At 34.0% G+C, this 23,687-nt stretch overlaps 1 protein-coding gene across 7 annotated transcripts in view; it reads right to left on the bottom strand.

The window, feature by feature from the left end:
- The window catches only part of ZCCHC7 (zinc finger CCHC-type containing 7), a 206,966-nt gene extending 183,522 nt beyond the window's left edge, over window positions 1–23,444 (bottom strand). Inside the window, exons 1-4 of one of the 7 annotated variants that reach the window (XM_081067780.1) lie at window positions 23,330–23,444; window positions 22,698–22,775; window positions 20,000–20,101; window positions 17,813–18,446 (exon numbers count right to left, since the gene is read on the bottom strand). In XM_081067780.1, the coding sequence (XP_080923906.1) occupies window positions 17,813–18,425 (613 nt within the window). In that variant the 5' untranslated portion in view covers window positions 18,426–18,446; window positions 20,000–20,101; window positions 22,698–22,775; window positions 23,330–23,444. Of the gene's footprint in view, window positions 1–17,812; window positions 18,447–19,975; window positions 20,102–22,697; window positions 22,776–23,325 lie in introns of all 7 variants that reach the window. The other 6 variants (XM_081067785.1, XM_081067779.1, XM_081067781.1 and 3 more) reach the window with 6 other exon arrangements.
- Window positions 23,445–23,687: the final 243 nt, after the last annotated feature.

Raw genomic sequence — 23,687 nt, 5'->3', positions numbered from 1 at the left:
TTACTTTTAATTCTAGCATGATTATTGTGCCTCTCACAAAAGAAAAGTCCTTTGCATTGTAGGAAATGTAAAAGCCCAAAAGGTTAAAGTTTTGGATATAAAATTTAGCTAACAGACTCAAAAACTACATCTCTATTCACTATTCACTCAACTTCCATTTATCTTCTTGGGTTTAGATATTTGAGTTTGTTTTTTTTCTTCTGTGTTTTAACTTTATGGAATAAATAAGATAACACACCTATATCTATATTTGACGATATTAACACTTTCAAAAAAGTTTTTTCCCTTTATATTTGTTAGGTCTCACCTGGTTAGAAAGAAAAACAAAGTATAAAATAAAAATAGTTTTTATGGGCCAAAATATTTTTCAGTTACATTGCAACATCAATCATCCCTAGAACTTTATTAAGAAAGAATATTCTGTAGTAGTCTTACGATGAAAAGTATTACTATAAGTTCCCAAGTTTCCATTGTATTGTTTGTTAAAATAGTATAATTTGAAGGTGTTTGGGTTGCATTGACTGATAAAGCACCGTAGCTGAAAATTATTAATGATGTGATTATTTACTAAATTGATAAATATGATTCAATTGCTCACAACAGACACCGCTAAAGTCCTAATGAAGTATGTTAGGATATAGCCTGTCCTTCACCTTATATTTCCTATAGTTATTTGAATGTTAATTTCTGGGCTAATTCTATTAGACAACCTAGTTAATATACTTTAAGTTAAGAGAGAAGTTACAAATAGTTTATGTTGTTAACTATGTTTTCTAAATACTACGTCAATCAACACAGGTATTTGCTGATTTTAAATTATATGATTGAGTCAGATTTACAACTTTAAAATCTGCCCTTTTCCATATCATTTAAGGCCATTATACTAAAGACTTTCCCCTGTTTTCCAAAGATCTCGTGGGAATATTGAGTAGCAAATATTGCATTTATTTCTCAAAAGAAATTATTTTCTTACTTGATGAACAACAAATCAAAAGAGGAAGTTACTATTTACTTCCTGTTAATTAAAAATCTTCTAGCAACTTAATACAGATACTACACATTTCTAGTTTTAAAAACGGGTGGGGAGAATAACAAGAGACTGATTGCTAAACAATAATAAAGTAGGTGTAATTTGGTAATATGGTCATACAGTCATGTGGTAATAAGGTCAGAAATAAGGTTTTTCATTGGGAAGATCTAAATCCTTTCCAAATTAAAGAGAAAAGACAGAAAAATAACATACATCTAGACTTTATAGAAATGTGCTTATAAATACTAAAAAGGGCTATAAATTCACTATGTCTGAAACCAATTTGAAAATAAAACCTTCTATGTCAGAATCTATATGTTTCATACTTGTCTGGATTACAAAATCTTAAATAACCAGCTCCATAATAAAGTAATATAGGTACCAAAAAACCTTGGCAGTAAGCAAAGGACTTAGCAGAGGATATAATATCAAACAATGTGAGATAAATCAAACAACTCTTCTCAAAGAATAAGTTAAAATAGTAATTGCACTTGCTTAAATTAATATTTATCATTTTTAATGAAAAAGAAAACTTTTTCAAGCCTGTATCGGCCCACAGGCGTTTTCATTTAAAGGCGAATGCATGTGAAAATGTGTGTTGTACACTCAACAACAGAATATAAGGATGTAAGATATACTCTCCCAGGTAATTACCTACTAACAAAGTAATTCTTCCGTTTTAATTCTGGCTTATAGACCTTGCTTTTAATTGAAATCAGCATCTCTAATCCAATTTATAAGAACAATTTTTGTCCAACATTTTACTGAACTATCTCAATGTTTTAAATGAGGAATGTTACTGAAACACTTATTTTAATAAGAATTTTTTTAAGTCAGGATCTAAAAAATACATACCAATTCAATAAGCAATTAAAAAGTTAGATAGGTTCCTCTTCTCTTAACTCATACTTTTCATTTTTTACTTATCTATAAGAGCATAAAGAATCAACTTTCAGGCTGCTTCCCTTTAAATTAAGGTTTATCTATACCTGACAATTGTCTTTATTCTAGAATTCTTATGTTCTGTTTTTAATAGCTCAATCCATGCTTCTGATCTAGGAACTGGAAGTGTTTTTTTAATTTGGGAGGTTTTTTTGGTGTGTGTGCCTCCCAACCAATACACAGTCCCAGCAAACGGAACACAACTTTTAGAAATATGTATAAGAACCTGAAGCAGACTTCTAAAACTATAAAAGTTATTATTTGATATAAGAAAGATAATCTTATTTTTAAGACTAAAGGAAAATACCACAGGAAAAGGAAAAATCTAAACAATTTACTTAACTTCACCGTCTTCCATGCCAATTTTCAATGTGATCCATTTTTCATCGAGGTCTACATATCTACAAGATTGACTATGTATTAAAATTCTCAATGAATTTAAAAGCACTGCTATAAAACTTTTCTTCAGTCCATTCAGCCCCTTAACTAATCAAACAATGAAACAAATATTACAAGATGAAGGCTGACAAAAAATCATAATGAACCTCTCAGATGAGAAACTAATTGGTACTAAGTACACAATGGCTTACATTTAATCCTGTTAATAACCACACAAAAAAAGAAATAAAAGACTCACTTTTCAGTCATCTCTCTGGACCACTGGGCTAAAATAACAGCATGACTAAATCTGACATTGACCCCGTGGCCCTGCTAGGAGTTAAAAGAATTCCTTTGAGTCTTCTGAGGCCTGTTTTCAACTGCTCCAGAAGGGGTGGGCTAGTTATACACACTTGTTAGCCTTCTTTACAGTAACAGGTCAAATTAGAAATGGTCATATACACTGTAATATACACGAGCTCTTACTTTAGACTTGAAGTCTATACCCTACAACAACAACAACACAAAAAGAACAATAAAATCGTAATAGCTGGCTGATAAAATGTCACAGATGGGTGAAATGCAATAACATATTACTGAAAATAAATATTTTAAACAAATAATATTTCTAAATTAACAAGAAAGACTAAAATTGAGACAAAGCACCAAGATGAATCCCTAAGCTTTAAAATAGAAAACTTCCACATGTAAACTTTTCTAGATATCACAAAACAGTTTTCTGGTAGCCTATTGAATTAAAATACACCTAATACTTTTGTGAAGTTTTATAGGCTTTTTTGACATGAACCCATCAATAACATACCATGTCAAAATGACACAAATCCACCTGAAATCAGTTTACTATTTTCCCTTTTATTCTTTTCAAAACACAGTTTATGTCCAACAAAGATGTTAGCATCTCATACTTTCATCTCTAACTAGTGATTTAAAATAATTATGGTCATGGATTTACTATACTTGACAAGATTTCTCTAATTCTAATATTAGTATTTTTAAATTAAGTGTATTTTCTTAAATAAAATAAAATCCCAGGTCTCATTCTTAATTTACAAAGTCTAATCACTGAAAATCTAAATCAACCAACACTAGCATATTTTATGCATTTGCCTCAAGTTTTTGCATTTTAAGAAAGTATGACTCCAGTTAACTTACAAAAATATTTAAAATTAAACAGTCTAAATTTTCTATATACTGAAAGCCAATAAATATCCTTAGAACACTAAGAAATAAAACTCCTATATACCAAAAAATACTTTGTCTCTACAGTAAAATATCAAAATTTCACATAATTCAATTTCTACACTTACAGACCTTTTGTAATTTTAGCTTATCATATTAATAAAATCAAATACATACCATAGTCAAAGAACTATTAAGTGAACACAATAACTTGACTGAACATCAGCAATTAGCACCAGGAATTATTTGGTTAATTTTATAAAAGCTTAAATCAATTCAGGATAAAGACCAAAGTTAAAATTTTAATACTTATCACAATCAAACTTTGTGAAATATGTCAGTTTAAGTGAACTCTGAGAAAAAGGCAGTTCAAGCATTCTATGGTTTGAAAATCTATAATGGCATATAAATCTCTACCTGTCAAGTGTCAACATTTTGGGAAGGAGGTTTTCTTTCCCCCCAGTTCTTGTTGTGTTCTCACTTCCTATCTTCTCTCATACACACATTAGTATTTTTTAAGAAATACCAACAATGAACTAGAATGCCACAACATAAAAACATCTCAAACTTACCAAGCAATGAGAGAACTGTAAAATATTTCACCACCAACCCCTATTTAAAGCTTTAAGGCAGAGCTCACTTTTCTAAAGAGAAAATTCTACATAGTTTCCATACCGCACAATGTAATTTTACCCTCAGTGGCTTACCTTCACGGCATTTTCTGGCCTAAAAATTATCAAGAATAAAAGCATTTCCATTATACTTTAATAGTTACTATACATGTTTAGCCATTCAGTTTTAAAAGAGTCTTCCACCCACTGCCAAAAGAAAAGAGAGGGAGAACAAAAAAGAAATCCTACAAAACGAGAGTTTCAAATAAAGACTGGAAAAGGCATCAAGCAATCATGACCTTTAAAAAAAAAAAAAGTTGTCTGACAATTGTGAAGTTTTTTAATAGCATGAAAGCACTTCACCAGTTTGTTCCTTCCTTAATAAATTCCAACTTCGGCTCTATTGTGCTTTTCTACTAAAGCCATACATAACAAAATATGTGCCATACGCTTTAAGAACTATAACATTTTACACGAATATTTGTTAGTAAAATGTGCTAACAGAAAAATTTTGTGTTATTGTAAAGCTGCATACTTTCATAATTAGATCACTTTTCATATCACGGGTTATACCCTGATTTGATGTGAATACTAGAAATATATTTTAGACGTTATTCGTGTTTCTCAATAATTACATATGAACATCAAATGTAAACATAAAACACTAATCAGAATTAGAATAATTCAACAAACTTATGAAGCCTCTATAATTATAATGAAAGAGTAAAAATTCAAGATTATTTTAATTGCCATGGACAAACAACTAATTAGGCTATCAGGATACATTTTCTTCTTAGTTTGAAACTCACTGATTTTTAAGAGAAATTGTTTCATGAGACATCATTAGCTAGAAATCAAAATGTGAACTATAATAACTTGAAAATAATAAAGAAAACAAAAATTCAATAATGCTATTTGTTTCTTGATAACAACAAACTCTATAAATCAGTTTCATATTCTAGGAGCATTAAAATCCACAAGAAAAAAACTACAATTAGAAAGTACAAAAAGGCTTCTCCTTACTATGATTCCCAACGTACTTAACAGATATCCAGAAAGAGAATTTTAGATACCTCACTGCCATGGTGTATAATCAATTGAACAAACAATAAAACTTTAAAATTATGCATATCAAAATTAATCCTTTTTCATCCTATTTATCAACATTAGAAAGTTCTTTTAGCCTATTAGTTAATAGTATATCACAACATCATTTTTATTGTATATTTGGAAATCACTTTTAATTTTTTAAATGCTAAAAAAGATGTTTTTATTATTTTATGTTAATTTAATGAATACAAAATTCAGTTAAGTAATGCTATTGTATGATGGCACTCTCGCAAAACAAATGTAAAATAGAAGTAGCTTTGATCACACTAATTTGACATTTTAAAGTCTTCATATATTAATGAAAAAATATTATGAGAAGATGTTAAGATTAGAGGCCTCTAATTTTCCATTACAACAGTAACAAAATTACTCAATATTTAAATTGCCACAGCACTTCTCCGAGGACATAACATTTAGCAGCATAAAGTTGTTTCATAAAACATTTGCAGGAACAGGCAAACTTTTAAGATCTGTTCAAGTTAAAAATGTACATCTCCCATCAAATGTATATTCATACATCTATTTGAATATATACACAACATGGACAACAAAAATTGAATGTAAAAGAAATCACAAAAAAAAAAAAAAAAAAAGAAATCACATATCAGATTACAACTGATTTCTATGAATATCGTTTGAATATACAATAATATTTAAGTTAAAAATTTATAACAGGAGTACTTACTGCTAATTAGTATTTCTAGTATTTACTTAATTCAACTATAACATAACATTTTTATTCCAACAGTAAAGCAACCATGAATAGAAAATTTCAGGATTAATAATTTTCTATCAATTTCATGCATAAAGCTAACATATCTTTTGAGCTTCTCAATAGCTCAAAAATTAAATTGCTACTGTTATTAAGAAAACAAAACCAAGAACAAAATTAGTTCTCCCTGCTAGTCCCTATGGATCTAAATCCACACACTAATTCTTCCCAATCTGCAAAACAAAACAAAACAACACACAAATAGATGGGCTAAGGAAGAAAGATCAAAACAAAGAAACAAGTTAAAAAAAAAAAAAACTAAAAAAAAAAAACCCTCTTTCCCTTTAGCAATCAACAAAATAACAAAAAAGAAAAAGTGGAAAAGTCACCCAGAATATATGACCATGTAAGCATGGGCACTCTTGCAGAAAACCAAGTCTGAAACCCAAAGCCATGGGAAATTTAAATTAGAGCAAACGGCCACAAAAGGCAGGGAAATCTGTATAGATAAAAAGGGACTGCTGAGGTTGCAGGTACACCACGGTACTAAAGATCTTTTGAGATTCCCAAACAAACTTTATTAGTTTTATTAATTTTAAAAAATAATAACTATCCACATTATACTATAAAGATTTTTCCCCTTAAACCAAAATATACGTTATGTTATGTATGTGATATATCTAAAGGAAGATAGAATTCCCATTGACTAATACTGAGAATTACTAAATCTCAGCATTTGAGAGAAATTTGCTTCACAACTCTACCTCCTTCCATATTTAAACAACATTAAAGCAATTGAAAATTTTAACAAAAGGAAGAAAAGTCAGAGATTAAGACCCTTCACTCCTGATGTTAACCTAAGGGGTGGCGGGATCACACAGCAGAACACAACTCCTCTTTGACTATCCCGTAAAGAACTATATACCAAAGGTAGTTTTAAGTAACCAAAATGACTTAAAAATCAGAGGATCAGTGGTACAACCACTACACTTCACCTATTAAGTCTGATAATAAAGGAAATGCCCCAAACCAGAACATCTCAAACAGACGAATAAAGAGACTTCTACAACAACCAAAACAGTCATGGTGTTAAAAGCCAATACAAATATTCCACAATTTGATGAATTTTTACGAGAAAATCACCTATCCAAAAACATTTAGGTTGAATATTATGAACCTTTTTAGGGAACTATTTCATGCACATAAAAATCAATCATACCAGATTAAAATTAGGACATATTTACAACAATATTTAAGTTATATTTATACTCCCACAGAATTTATATCATTTTTAAAGAAAACCAAAATAGCGTGAGTAGATTTAGGATACTGAATGAAAAGCATAATGCTAATTTCATGGGAATGAGGTAATTTTCAAGTGTTTATTAGGACAACAATGAAATTTCATCGGCAATTAAAATCCTCCTTAAAAGTAGAAAGTAATGTTATTTCTAAACAAAACCACAGACAAAAGTTCACTTTTGCTTAAATCCAGTCATTTAACACTAAAAAATGATTTGTGCAATATAAGGAGTAAGTTACAGAATAAATGTGCTTGCACACCTTTTCTTTAAATAAAACCTCCTTTCTTCAGTTAAATTTGTTTACCATTTTCCTCTATCTCCTGAATTCCTCTCACCTGACTTTTCAAAGCATAATTTTTCAATTACTTTAATAATCTTATTTATCAGCTGTAACCCGTCTGCTTCCTACATCTTTAGAATTTCTCATTAACTACAAATATGGAAAGAGTATTGAAAAGTTTTCTACAAATTGGGGCTTTCCCTTCCTAGAGTAGATAATTCTGTTACAGGCACTATTCAGTTACAAAGCAAAATCAAATGTGGCCCTCGCACTTCAAGGGAATTGCCAATGAAACACTTACTCTAAATATGTAGCTCTAAACAGCCATTCTTTCATCTTGAGGTAATTATAAATAAACTACATATTTAGGTAAAAGCGGGGGGGAGGGGGGGCGAGTACAAATTATTTTCCCATTATACAATTATGCTATCTTTCCCTAAAATTCATTTGCAAAAGATGGGGATAAGAGCAGATGCTCTCAAGTCCACCATTGACTAATTTTCAAAACTATGACAAAAAGCTGAAATCCTAAGGTAAAAATGTCACAGAAATAACAGTTACACATTTAGCAAATAAGATCTACTTTTAAATAATCTATTATTATCACATTTCATTTACATTTGAATCCAAATCTGTATCACAAAAATAATTTTTATCCCCATAATTACACCTCTATCCAGAGCTAATGGTATCAGATCAAGATTAAAAAACAAGTCAAATTTATTCCTTTAGATATTCTTAAGTTTTTCTGTGTAACTTAAAAAAATGTGACCTTCCGCATGTTGGATTCTCAATTAAAACATTTTTCTTTATTTTTCTTTATTCTTAAGTAGAATCAACACAATCTGGCAAATAACTCAAAATGTCAAAAACTTAATCATGACAATTACTTTAATTTATAACAAAACAAAGATGAACAAGGACTGAGAGATTAAAAACTTTTGTCTGCAAAACTTCCATTACATCAACACTTTTATTTCATTAAGTGTTAACAACTATGAAAATGTTAACAGATCAGTAAACTACTTGGAAATTAACTATAAATTTAGCAAAGTCTTAAAAACAGGATCTCCTATTTAAAGATAGGAACTATCTGAATGGCATTTACTCTTAACAAGGAAAAAGAGTAAATGTTCTCCATTCTGTACTTCTTTTCAAAAATGTTTTAGGGTGTAGTCATACGTAGTTCTCATCAAATTTACCTCGGACCATAAAAATATACTGTCTAGAAATTATACTTATCTTCTTAGACAAGTGATCACTATATGCAATACATTACTTTTATAGCAAACAACTATAAAAAAAATCACATTTAAAGACTCTACCCAGCCATCAGTACTGAAGTACCTATGACAAATAGATAACAATGAAAATGTCCATCTAATTTTATGCTTCTCCATTCAAAAAAAAAAGTAAACCTGTAGATGAGAATATTGTAATGGCACTAAACGAAGTCATTAGTTCAACAAATATGTATTATGGTATTTTTTCCTATTAAGCAGTTTCTAACAAATTTAGTATATCATATGTGAAAATCAAATCAAGTTCGTAAAAGAAATGTCAAAAAAAAAAAGTAAAATTTAATCCTCTCCTTAGGTACTTATCACTGTTGCAAAGAAAAGCTACTGTAAATAAATTTAGACTAAAAGTCATAAATTGACTTTGGAAGAATGCATAGCTAACTTGCTGATCGACAGTGAAATCACAGAAATTAGCGACATACAATATCAACAAATGAAATGTGATAATAATTCCAAAATGTTATTAAAGTCCAACCCAAAGCTGCCTTAGCATTTCTGGGATTTCTAATGAGATTTTCAGTCTGCTGAACAATGGCCATAAAAAAGGCTTTCAAACTTCACTCCATTCACAAGTAAAGTTGAAATTGAACATTTTTATTTCTCCTCTCCCTATGACAACTTCACCATGGAACAGTGAATAACACAGCTCAAGTCATTATGCTAATTAGAAATTAAATAAAAAGATGCCCTGACAATAGTTACGTGTAAGGTGACATGCTACAACTAGAGACACAGTTCAGAAGCAGCTTTAGGAATTGTGTCGCACAGGCTTACGAAAGCTGAGCACATCGGGGCGGGAGCTCCTGGATGCTCTCCGTCACTGCAACTCCAGCATCTGGCCATTTTTCAGTTATAAGGCAGAAATTAAACTATACATCAGTGGGAAAAGGTCAAACAGCAGCCCACTCTTATGACCCATTAGGCCAAAAGATCTCTCAGGAAACTCTGTTTATTGAAATTAAGCTGACTGGTTGTCTGATGCATACAGAAGGAGGGGAAGGCTGAACACTACCTGAAACATTTGAGGAGTGCTGAAAACAAAGTTTAATTGATTAATGCTCCCAAACTAACAGAATATGTTCCTTTTCTCTGTAAAAAGACGGTAAGGACGCCCACAGCTATGAGATGCCAAGGCTCTAGTTTCAGACGTGCTCTCCTTTGAACAGACCTACATAAAATACACTTTAAACAGCTGGTCACGTCCTTTGAGTAACTTACAGTTCTTGGTCCCTTTGAGAGAATTTTTCTATCTGCCACAAAGTTACACAAAATATCCAATTTTTTTAAAGGAGCTATATAAGCAAGAAACAGATGGATAACGCTGGAACAAAATAATGACCAAAAAATCTTCCAACAACATTCTGAAGAAAAACAAAATATAAACACCCTTTCTCATTTTGGCTGAGGTGGTGTCTACAAAAGACATGCTATTAAAATGTTTAAACATACCCAACCACATATTAAATCATTAGTTAAACATTAATGGTACCATACAGTCTTATGTTTCTATTCAGATTTTCAGCTTCTATTCTTTCTCCTTGCATTTAACCTGAACTTGAAATCTTATCCATTCTTCAAGACTCAATCAAAGGGCTTCCTTTTAATTCAGTCTTGTACTTTGCCTATCCACAGTAATCTTTTTTTGAAAAATCTAGTCTATTCACCTGGGAAATGTTTATGTACTGTGCTGAGCATCTCTTACATTTGTAGAAATATATTTAACTCTGGTATTACACATTTCCATATTGTCACACATTTTAAGGTTTCTATATAGCAATTCTTGAATCCCAAAATCTTAATGGTATAATGGCTTATACATTGGAAGCAAGTAATTGTTGGATTGATTTTAAGACTTCAGATTTAGTTTTAATTAGATCATAAAATGTCACCAAATCAAGTAAAATTTAGTTAAGGAAACTGCCATAGAGACAGTTCACAGAAACAACTTCAATTCACAAAAAACTTGGGAACTTTTAGTTTAAAAAAAAAACCAAGTGGAAGCTATACGCCAATGCTGGCACAATGACCAAAACCAATCTGAGAAGAGTTTTGTCAAAATATTTCCCTGTTACATTAATTTAGTCTATCCATTGTCACATTTTTGCTTCATAACCTTAATGAAATAAAATTGATTATTTTATCAATACAGAAATTAAGTTACCCAAAATCATACCTAGTCAACTACAGGGCTCTAACAGACCTAATAACTACCACTAATTGAGACCGTCTGTCTGTTACCTCACTCACAAGTAAACTTCAAATTGAGACCTGAGTTAGGTATCAGCCAGGCAAGGTAGAGACTGACCCAGGTAGAAGGAAACAGCAAACGGAAAGACCCTGATCAAATATGACTTATTTGAAAAACTGAAATTCAAACAGGTCACCCACTCTACTCAAATTGTTAATGTTACCAAGTCTTAGATGAATAAATGCCAAGGATTCAGCAATTGCCTGTTAGAAAGTACTTCATCCTCTGAAATTGTATCCAAAAGTTTTATGTGAATATGTTTTAGCGGGGAAAGGGACTTGACACACACACACAAAAAAAAACAGTTAAAAGACTCACTGCCCTAAATTGTTAAAAGCTGTAGTTTTACTTCAATTTCAAAAGCTGTGACTTTACTTTTATCAAGCCATAATTTCACTTCAACTTCATGTAGAACTGTATCAAGAACACAACTCTATACACAAAAGTAGAACTTCAATTAAATTCATCTAAAATGTGCTATGTATCTACTTTGAACGCTGCCAAACTAAATAAGCAATGTGCCAAATTGCACAAACTGAAGGAGCTCTATATTACTGTCAAATTTTACACCATAACAGTCACATATATGAATTAGTGTGATTTCTTCTTGAACTTTTAAAAATGTGTTCTCAAAAGGTATTCTCTTTTTAAAATATAAACCTATTTTTTGCTAAATCTAAGTCTTTCGAAATTAGGAGAAAGAAACATTAAGACCAGGAATAAGGACAAAGCATGCTTCTGAAAGTAGAATTAGACTATTATACATTTGTTTAAAATACATTTTAAATCTGGAAACATCCATCAAGATACACGTACCCCTTATGTTCACTGCAGCATTATTCCTGGTGGCCAAGACACGGAAACAACTGAAGTGCCTTTTGACAGATGATTGGATAAAGAAGATATGGCACATATATATTACATAATGGAATATTACTCAGCCATTAGAAAAGATGAAATACTGCCATTTGTGATAACATGGATGGATCTTGAGATTACCATGCTAAGTGAAAGAAGTCAGGCAGAAAAAGTCAAGCACCACATGATTTCACTCATATGTGGGGTACAAAAATGAAAGCAACCAACAAACAAGACAAACAAAGAAACAAAAACTCATAGACACAAACAACAATTTACCAGTGATTACCAGAGTCTAAGAGGGGGTGGGGGGGGTGATAGAAGAGGATGAAGGGGATCAAATATATGGTGACAGAGGGACGTTTGACTTTGAGTGGTGAACACAATGCAATATATAGATAATGTATTACAGAATTGTACCCTTGAAATCTATATAATTTTATTAACTAATGTCACTCCAATTAATTTAATTAAAAAAATAAAATACATTTTAAGACTAAAACAAGTATATGATTCATCAACTATTCTAAATTATTATTCATTCACTTACGAAGAGTATTTGTTATGTGCCTGTGTCCAGCTCAGATTAGTAGAAGACAGAGAAATAGTCCATAGTCCTAGAAACAAAAATATCTTTACATACTAATATGGACTGATCTCCAGACACATTGTTAACAGAAAAAAACAAGGCAGAGCATAGTGTAGATAGTATGCTACTCTTTAAGATGGCGGAAAGAGGGTACAAAGACATATACCGATCTGTTCATATTTTTTTAAATGTAAGGAAAGGCAACCCATCAATTTTCTCTTAATTCCGTGTTTCCCCAAAAATAAGACCTAGCCAGACGTCTTATTTTACTATAATATAAGACCCGGTCTTTTATTAATTTTTGCTCCAAAAGACCCATTAGAGCTGATTGTCCGCTAGGTCTTGTTTTTGGGGAAACACGGTATTTACCCACAAGGGGACGGGCTGGAACAGGGTGAAGACTGGATAGAAGACTCCTCTGACTATATTTTTCCTTGTCTTGTTGATTTGAATTTGAAGCCTTATAAACATTTTACATATAAAGCAAGTTAAGTTTTTAAAAGGTTATACTGAAAAATAAACATAGCAAAAGCAAAATGAAACAAATGAACGTATCTATGTATCTAGTTGATGGCTTAATCACAGGGAGAGAAACCTGAATTTAATCAAGCTTCTATATCTAACTTCAATTCACAGGAAATACAAGGGACAGTGGAGTATGTTACATAATACCACAAAATTCAGACTACAGGAAATTCCAGAGGACAAATAATCCAACTAGTACAACAATTAAATTACAAAGAAGAAAAAAAAAACAGGAGATAAAGGAGGAACTATAAAGGACACACAAGTTATCAACCAATTACATCTGATGCAAATAAACTGTAAGAAAAAAAATTAAGAGCCCACTGTGGAGATGTGAACACAGACTGGTTATTTAATGATAAAAGAATTATTGGCAATTTGTTTAGGTGTGATAATGATGATGATTGTGTCTTAAAAATAATCTTTACCTTTCAGAAATACATATTAAAATGCATATATGTATGTATATGTATACATATGAAGAAATGAAACAATGTATCTGTGATTTGCTTCAAAATAATACAAGGCATGGAGTTATAGATGAGAAAGATTGGTCATAAGGTGATAATTGTTGAAGCTGGTTTATGGAACACTGAGTCCATTATAACATTCTATTCTTACACTCTTTAAAATTTCATAATAAAAAATTAACAAAGTTAGCAATTACTCCTAGAGCTAATTAATATCCCTTCCCTATGCAGGAAAATAAGTTACTGATTATTCCTCTATAATTCTGATAGTACTTATTGTCTCCCCATCATTTAGCTGTCTTATACAATAATCCTTCCCAAACTTGAGATCCCTCACACAAATTTAAAAAACATGCTAATTTCTTCTAGTGCATCTTTTCTTCAACCAGATCTGCCTTTCCAATATATGAGAATTGCAAGTCACTCCTACTGAAGATAATAAAAGAGTGAAGGGTGAGAATTTTAAAAGGAAAACAAATGACAGAGTAGGCATCGTTTATACAAAAAGCCTTAGGAAAGTGTAAAGAAAGTGAAGGATATGGAAGCCTAGACCTTAGAACTAAGATCCTATATGCCAGTGGAGAGAGCTGAGAGCCAGATGTAACAGGCACTGACGGCCTATGTTTTGGCATGAACTTATGAGCAAAGCCCTCACTTAAAACCGTATGACCTGAGGAAAGAACACATCACATAAATGTTACATCCCCAAGGCCTCGCTTGAACCGTAGGAAACTAATAGACAAATTCAAATCAGAAAATCAGAAAAGTATTGAACATTTAGAGGGATAACAGAAAGGGGGGAAAAAAAATTCCTCCTAATTGTATATTATCTTCCTGCTTGTATATTATCACTAATTGTGTAGTAAAACAAAACAAATACGTAAACATCTCACTGAAACTGAAGTAGTAAGGCAGCCTCAATTTTCCACAAAGCAAGAGTGGTGCTATACTCATTACTACAAATTTAATAGTAAATGGGAAATGTGTATGTACTTATATAGTCCATCATACGCTCATGTACTACCTAAAATTCACTAATCCTATTTTTTGTAAAGTGTTAAGTTTTCAACCACATGTATCACCAGGATTTTGAGAGACTTAACTCCCATGGTTAAGAAGAGACCTCCATAAATTACTTAGCTTCTCATTACATTTTGTCTCTTCAATGAAGCACAAGCCATTTAAGGCTAAAACTATATTTTTTACCACTTTAAATCCCCTCTATGTATCCTACATAGAGTAGATGCTCAATAAATGTTTTCTCATTTAGCAATTAATGAAAAACAAAGTAATATATATATATATATATATTTCAAGGAATTACTCTAAATAAAATAAGGAGGCTTCTCAATATGGAAAAGACCTGCCCTCAAGGAGTTTATTATTTCTTATATCCTATTAATATTTTAAATATGCCAGTTTGGGGGGTTTTGATGGGAGGGAGAGCAGTACACAAAATAGCTATTACTGCTGTTTAACAATCATTAATTTCAAAAATATGCCAGAATTTCCACAAACTTCCACTGACATAAAAAGTCTTTTCTCTAAAGACTATTACGTAAACTGAACCAGACCTATCCCCAGACCTATTTATGAACTAGATAATAATGGGTAAAGAGTAACAACACCCCCAAATAGGTGTCAGTACTGAATGTACTACTTATTAACTGGAAAGAAATAGGATTATGGCGTTAGCAGATCAAGGAAATAAAACAGAGATACATATTTGAATTATCTCTAAAAGTTCACAAGAGTCAAGGAAGTTGATTTACAGAATTGCTGAATTTGTTTCAATTTGGCTAGAACAAAAACACAAATTCTAGGAGCAAAGAGCAGGGATAAATTTCAATACGGATAATAGGAACATACAATGAATGTCTGAAATCAAGAATTACTTGGAATTACTTAGGTCTTGTATCAAATGTTTGTACTAATACACATACATACACACACACACACACACACACACACACACACACACTAAACTTTAAAGAAATACATACCTAAGAATGAACCATTTTCTTTAAAAACTAAAAGTAGATGAAAATACGTAAAAAAAATTTATGCAAAAAAAAGTTATTCTAAAAAACCATAAGCCAACATAAGCAACAGCTAAAACACACATACATACATACATACATACATACATAAATACATACATACTAAGAGAAAAAAACTATAAGAAGTAACAAAGAGCTATCAGCAAATCAAACAGAAAAGTGCAACATGACAAGTTATCGTTAAAAACAATGCAATTAAGTGGAACCCTCCTACATTACAGGTGGGAACGCCTAATGGTGCAGGCACTTGGTGGAAAATAGTTTGGCAATTCCTTAAAAAAATGAAACAGAAAGACCAGTAATTCTATTCCTAGGTATATACCCAAAAGAATAACCAAGACAGGTATTCAAATAAAAACCTGAACATGAATGTTCACAGTAGCACTGTTCACAACAGCCAAAAGGTGGAAACAACCCGTATGTCCATCAACAGATGAATGGATATACAAAATGTGGTATCTTCGTAAAATGGAATATTATTCAGCCTTAAAAAAGGAATGAAGTACGGATACATGCTACACATTACGCTATATAAAAGCCAGACACAAAAGCTCACATATTGCATGATTCTATTTACATGAAATTTCCAGAATAGGTAAATCCATAGAGACAGAACACATATTAGTGGTTGCCAGAGCCTCGGGGTGGAAAGAATGGAAGTGACTGTTCAGTGGGTGCAGGGTTTCCTTTGGATGCAGTGAAAATGTTTTGGAACTAGATGTAATTGTTCCACAACATTCTGAATGTACTAACTGCCACCGAATTGAACATTTTAAAATGGTTAATTTTGTTAATTTTACCTCAATAAAAATAAATACAAACATCCCCTCAAGATAATGCAGTTCTTTTCTACCTCTACAAATATTTGGTAATTTAGCAATTTAATGAGTGTCTCTTCCCTTTTAAAAAACTAATTCAGCCATGTAGATCTGACCCCATCTCTTACTTGCCTTCCCCAATCCACAAACAGGTTTAATCTCCTCACCTTCCTCATAATTTTTTCCCTTCTACCTAAAAACATTATCAGATCTCCCTTACTCTGACAAAGCTTTACTTGATTTTGCTCTATGTTCTATTTCTTTTCTTCCTTTTGCTGTCTGAGTCTCAGGGTTGACCTACTACGGCCTGAGGCAGACACCTGTTTTTATAAATAAGATTTGGTTAGAATAATCATCCCATTTCTTAGGTATTATGCCCACAATAAGGGCAAAGTAGTTAGGAGACCCTACGGTCTAGAAACCTAAAATATTTTCTTTTCTTTTTTTTTTTTTTTTAATATTTTCTATCTGGTTCCTAAAAAAAAAAAAAAAAAGATTTGTCAATCTCTGGATCTCCAAAGCATGATCTATATTCAATGTCATCATTTCCTCTGAGGACAAGTGGGTACCATGAACGATTTTGGAATGGCAATCCAGTACCACGAGTAAAAGGGCATTTCAAGACCATTAGTTTAACCACAGTGTGCGGGGAAGATATAAAAAAAGATCATTTAGGAAACTATTGCAAGAGACTAGGCATTAGGCATAAAGGGTGAGAAATAAAAGGGACTTTTTAAAAGGATAAGCTCAATACCAGATGACTACATGTGACAGAGGAGACAAAGCTAACAGCAAAATTTCAATCCTCAATGACGTGGTTCTCAGAATTTACATTCTCTCCTACAGTCTACCGTACTTACAGCTTTTCACAGTTTCCTACTTTACTGACTGTGGAGTTTCTGAAATCTTAATACCAATTCCATATCCTCTATGTACCAGGCATTCCCCATGCTTACTTGCTACCTGGCTAACTCTCGGGTAAGCGTATCTCTTAGGAAGGGGCAGTCCCATCCAATTTGGCTGAGAGCACAGGACCAATGTCAGAGGTGGATGGAATACTCACCTGTGTACCAAGCACAAAGAGAGGGGAACTAAGATTTCAGATCCAGAATTGGCTCTAGCCAAACAGGAAGAAGCAGCTAGGAAATTGCTTACAGCAGAAGCACAGTGTCTTTGACATTCTGACATACTCTTTCTGATGTTCAGGCAGACTCCCATTAGAGTAGCCATTGGAAAGAAAGTCTCATGAGAAACAAAGCAAAAAACAAGATCAAAAGGTGAGGAATTAAAAGGAGCACATGCTATCGGTCTTTTGTCTAGGAAAGCAGTCTTCTAAAGATGATACTACTTTTCAAAATGGCCAACATGATACTAACCTTCATTAACAGAGTTATCACATCCCACAAGATTGAGAAGGATATCATCATCTTTATCATCATCAACTTCACATCCCAGCAGCATCCAGCTTTCCACGTTGTCACTTTCTGAAATGGTGCTCTCTTCCTCTTCACTTGAACTGACCTCTATAATCATGACGTCTCGGAATGTACCCGATCTCTTTTCAGGTTTAGGCTTCTCACTACCCCTCTTGCATTTCTTATCATCCAACTCATTCGGATGAAGAGAAGCAGGAGGACCTTGGGTTTTTTCTTTTGCTTGGACACTAAAATTCTTTCTTTTACATCTATAAATACTATCTTCATCAGACAAAGTGATGACCTCTGACCCATCTGATAATTGGATGACTTCACTATCTGAAAGGATAATTAAGTTCTTCTGATTTGGTTTACTACTGGATGGTTCAGAGTTCCCAGAGTTCTTTTCTTCATGTTCTTCCTCCCTGATGACATCATCAAGATCTCGAGCATAATGAACTTGGCTGTAGAGCTGAAATTCCACCTCACTATCAATACTCAGTTCACTAGATGACTCTTCACGATAAAGGTCATCTTCATAGGCTTCTATAGTCTCATAACCACCAAACATCATGGAAAGTCAGTAATTTTGATGCTGGAAAACAGAAAGTCATACAAAGAAATGTATTTTAAAAGCTCAGATCATACCTGTTTAATGCATAATGTTATCATCTCTTAGAACTAACTTTTATATAAAGGTCATCATTCTTCTCAATGACATATTAAAATACCTTTGACTCTTACAGCACCTGTTTTTCAAGAATTTCTAAATCCTATTAAAATCTACTCTAATAATGCCTACCTTTCCCAAATGAAAATTACTACCAACAAATTGAGTTATAGTTATGAATGAAAATGTCATATTTTGCAGGTATGTTGGAAAGGGAAAACAGGTTTGAGATCCACTGGCTCAGACACCAAATACTTTTTCTGTGATTTTAAAAATCACAAAAATATTTTAGGTAATTCTCACTATTCCATCCATTCTTCATATTCTCCCTGGTTCTAGATCTCACCTTTTCAGGTATATATTCTCATCCAGGAATATTACTTCAGCCATGACTAAAATCTATAACAGGTAACAACTATATTTACTGTTTTTATGTAGATTTTTATTCTCAATTTAAAAACTAATCTCATGGCTTTCTGATCACTGACTAAAACACACACACACACACACACACACACACACACAAAAAAAAATGATAAACCTGGTTCACTTCTGTGCTAGCTATAAAGATGTGTATGAAATACAAACTTACTAAGGACCTAAAATTGAGGCAAAACTCTTAGCTTTAGAACTCTAATTTTCTACTGTGAGCATATGAAGTCCTACTCATTTTTCAACTCAGCTTAAACATCACTTCCTCAGGGAAGCAAACTTCCCTTGACCCACCAGACTAAATTAAGCATTCTCCTTTACAGGCTTCCATAACACTTTACATTTCAAAACATTCACGACACATTTCCAATTACTAATTCAAAGTAAATCTCCTAAAAACACAGATCACATACACCAGGAGGGGCAGGAACTACATGCACTTTGTTAAACAATGGATCCCCAAAGCCAAACAGAGTTACTGGTTATTTAACAAGACCTCTATAAATGTCTTTTGAATCAATGAAGAACAAATAACTGAATAAATCATCAGGCATTTGTTCTCCAGCCCTGATAAATCTAATATGTGCCAAAAATATGGAAATTATGATGGGATGCATTTCACATTTGTCTCCAACTATTCCAACTATTCTCATATCATCAACCAAAAATCTATACAGTAGATGTTTCAATTAGGTACTGATGGAATATTGATCAAAATGAGAGCTCTGGAAAAATAACTCATGTTTGTTCAAAAAATCAGGGACAGCCTAGAGAACAATAACAATGACAATTTATTCTTTCTGCTCCCCTTTTAGCTATACAGATATAAATTAGAAAGACTAGCCATTTTCTTAGTTTACCAATTCTCTGTCCAAAATGTCAGGATGTTCTGATTGTAGTTTTGGTGATAAAACACACTGACTCCAAGAATCAAATAAATAAAAGCCAAAAATGGAATTATTGGAATGGAAATAATCTACAGAAATAAAGAAACCAACTTTTGTTATACACCTTAAACTTACACAATGTTGTTATGTCAATTATACCTCAATAAAGATGGATTTTAAAAAAGAGATGATTCAGTTCTGAGTTAACAATACTGTACTGTATACTTGAAATTTGCTGAGAGTAGATCGCAAATGTTCTCACTGAAAAAAAAGGAAATATATGAGGTGATGAATGTGTTAACTAACCTTAGTGTGGTAATTACATATACGTATATCAAATCACCTTAAATTTAAACAATGTTATTTGTCAATTAGGTCTCAATAAACATGGGGGAAAAACAAACTATTAATGTCTTTTTGCTTCTAAAAGGTATATTTTTTTACCTAATCCCTTCTTGCACTGTCCCTCAGGTTTCTATGCTGCTGTCGTACACGTTGAATGTGGCTGTCTAACTAATAATGCTCATAGCATTTATCAGTTTATATTGAAATGTTAGCCTCAGAGGAATTCAAATAAAAGATGAATCCTTCCCTTTTTATTTAATAGGTAAATTAATTCTAAAAGAAGTCAACGGAATTATGCTTCCTTCAAAATCCTCACTGGATCCATCCTGAGGATCCAGTGCAGACCTAAGATAAAACATAATTCCGGTGCAGCAGAGAAAAAAATTAAAGAGCTAAATTACAGAGTTACAAATTTGTACTACTCTTGGAGCCATCCCAAAGGAAAGGGATTAAGAACAGAGCCATGGGCGCACCTGTGAATGTATGCCAAAAATAAACTGCAGAAATGTAATAAAAACTGACTTCCTTGGGTGTCAGGGTTTATCTTTTTCCCTGAAATGTAGAAAAATGAATTTAACAATTTAGCCCCTATGGCCTTTAAGAGGATTTTGTATCTTCTGTACTTGAAAATTGTGCTCAGCATAACTTGCTCTTCTATTTATGTAGCTTATGTATGCCGGGGTTAAGGTTTGCCTGAGGCTGTTTTGGTTTATGCTACTTTAATTACATTCAAATGCATTTAATTTACTTTTTTAAAAATAAGGAATACTCAGGATGATTATGAAATATATATGTGTGTGTGTATGTGTGTGTGTGTGTGCATATATATATATATGTATATATATATATATGTATATATACACACACATATATATCTTGATTCAGGAGGATTTCTCAGCTTTTTGATCAATGTACACGATTCTCAAGCACACTTAACTAGATAAGGTCCCTATGAGAATCACAGAATTTTAAATCTGGAAGAGACCTTTCAGATTATCTCACACAATATCCTCAATTTACATATAAGGAAACTGAGGTCTGGAGAGATAAGGAGGCCTCTCCAAGGTTTTGCTGATCGTTAAGAACGTAGCTAGGATTGATTCACATTTCCCTGACTCTTAGCCAAGTGTTCACTAAGGTTTTTTTTAAAAAAATTTAAATAATTTCAAATAAAGATTGAAAAAACGAAAAAACTTCCTTTAGGTGTTTGAATTGGTTCTAACACCTAAATTTACCTAACAAATACCCATTTTACTTTGCAGTGAACTCTAGAAACTACCAAAGAAGCATTTTAATTGGAAGAAAAAGCATACATTTGTCAGTTTACCACTCAGGAGCCTCCCAAGTTGGTAATCAAAGATTATAGCAATCCCATGACCAAAAAAGACTTAGGTTCTCATGTTAGGAAACTAAAATATTAGTTTGGGAATGAAATTTATCTAAAGAATTAAAATGGCTTAACAAATATATAACAGCTGTAGAGAATAACTGCAAAGGCTCTCACTATTCAAAAGTGGGAGCAGTGTTCATTCATTGAATTTTTAGACTACACAACTGAAGGCTTATTTAAGCTTTCAGACTTTAGTACACAATCTTTAATACTTCTCTAACAGTCTCCCGATTGGTCATTCTGGATCTTTTGCTCTTACTTCCTTTGAAATAACTTTTAGCCTATGTTTCTACTTGATAATTTAGGTATCCCTCTCAAGGAGATTTAAATCAACTTTGCAGCTTAAGTTTAAACCCAGTTTTCATCGGAAAGTGACTAACAGAGATAGTGTATTTTCAACTTAAAATTTGTGAGCTATCCTGACAGTGACAGATATAAAAAAAGTATTAAGTTCCCTCTGGTGTTAAAATTTGTCCATTCTTCAAATGAGACTTCCACTTTGAAGCAACTCTGCCTGGGGTACAGAATCCAAATGTGTGCAACAATGGCCAGGAAGAAAACACACACACACACACACACAGCAGATGTTGGTGGGAGAAAATTATGCTTGTTATTCGGGCAAGCCCAGCTGTTTGTTCTTGGGATACATAAAGTCCTTTTCTAATAACTAATCCTATCTGTAAACACTTAACTTCACCTTTCCCTAATCCCTTTTAACTTTTGCTACTCAGCATCTCATCCTTGTAACTATCCTAACAACCGGCGTTTCCACTCCTTCCTCAGTCCATTCCCCACCCTCAGATTCTCTTGAAAACAGCAATACCGAACTGTCCCGAAAGCATAATGCTGTCTGAAACAGACCCACAACCCGCTTACAAGTCTTTGGATGTGCTGGCCTAAGTATGCAAAACACAAAGTTGAGCTTTGGAAAAATACCTGCAAGGGTCACTAAAGTGAACGCTCTCATTTGACAGAGAAACCGGGTTTGAGAAGGCTTATTTATTCTTTGAGCCTAAAAGACCTCCTACAATTCACCCCTGTAATCTGAAATACAGGTAAATGGAACCCCAAGACGAGATTCCTAGAGTCACCAGCGGATCAATGGTCGAGCGGCGCACGGACCTCAGGCCTGCTGACTCCCAGCACGCTTTCCCCCTGCACCAGCCGCGCTTCCTTCAAGTTGAAGTTCCCTGCGGGCTCCTGAGAGTGAGGAATAAAGGGAATCTGAGCGAATGCTGGCCAAGTCTCCCCCTTTCACGTGGGCGAAGGGACAGCGCTCCCTAAACTGTTCTGGCCCCACAGCTGCAGCCGCTGCTTCTGACAACAGAAGCGGGAGTTGCCCCAGGACGGTTCGGTCCTCACAGGCAGGACCCCCTCTCGGTGCAGCGGGACCTCCGCGTTTACCTAACCGGCTTCACTAAAAGACAGGAGCATCTCGGGGGCCGTGGAGGCACAGTCCGCGGAACCGCCAACCCCACCGAGGCGATGGGGTGCCCAGCCTTTCTTTGAACCACGACCTCCGGCTCTGGCCGGGCAGGGAGAGGCGGACACCCCAGCGGGTCAGCCGAGCAGCGTGGGGCAGAGCACCACTGAGAGGCCACGAGCCGCGCCCCGCCACGCGTGGGGGACACACAGGACACGCGGAGGCCGGCGAGGGGACACGCGCTAGTTCCACAGCCCGGCGGGAGAGGCGGAGGGCGGGCGGGGGGTCCCCCGGCCACCGGCGGCTCGGGGTCCGTCACACACATACTCACTGCCGCGGCCGTGACCAGGAAGCACCAACCAGGAACCAAAACGCGTAGAGGGACGGGGAGGGGCGAGGACAAATGAGGTAAGGAAACCGCGTCCGCGCGGACCCGGGAGGAGGGCAGGCACTTCCGGGGAAAACACAGCTCCCAGGAGTCGTCTTCCGTCCCCGCCCACCCTGCGGACCCTCGGCGCGCATGCGTACCCACTGTTAACCCGTTCCCTCCCGGCTAATAATCTTTTGGGGTGCTTTGCTTGCTTTTCCCCGTTCCTTTCACTGCTTCTGTCAAAGATACCTAGGCTGCATCTGTAATAGGGGGACTTTGTTTGAATGACTTACGCGGAAGAGATGCTACTTACCAGGCA

The sequence above is a fragment of the Rhinolophus hipposideros genome (assembly GCF_964194185.1).
Source record: "Rhinolophus hipposideros genome assembly, chromosome: 11".
Classification (NCBI taxonomy): domain Eukaryota; kingdom Metazoa; phylum Chordata; class Mammalia; order Chiroptera; family Rhinolophidae; genus Rhinolophus; species Rhinolophus hipposideros.
Note: the sequence above shows the minus strand (reverse complement) of the source record. Positions and strands in the feature narration are given on the sequence as shown.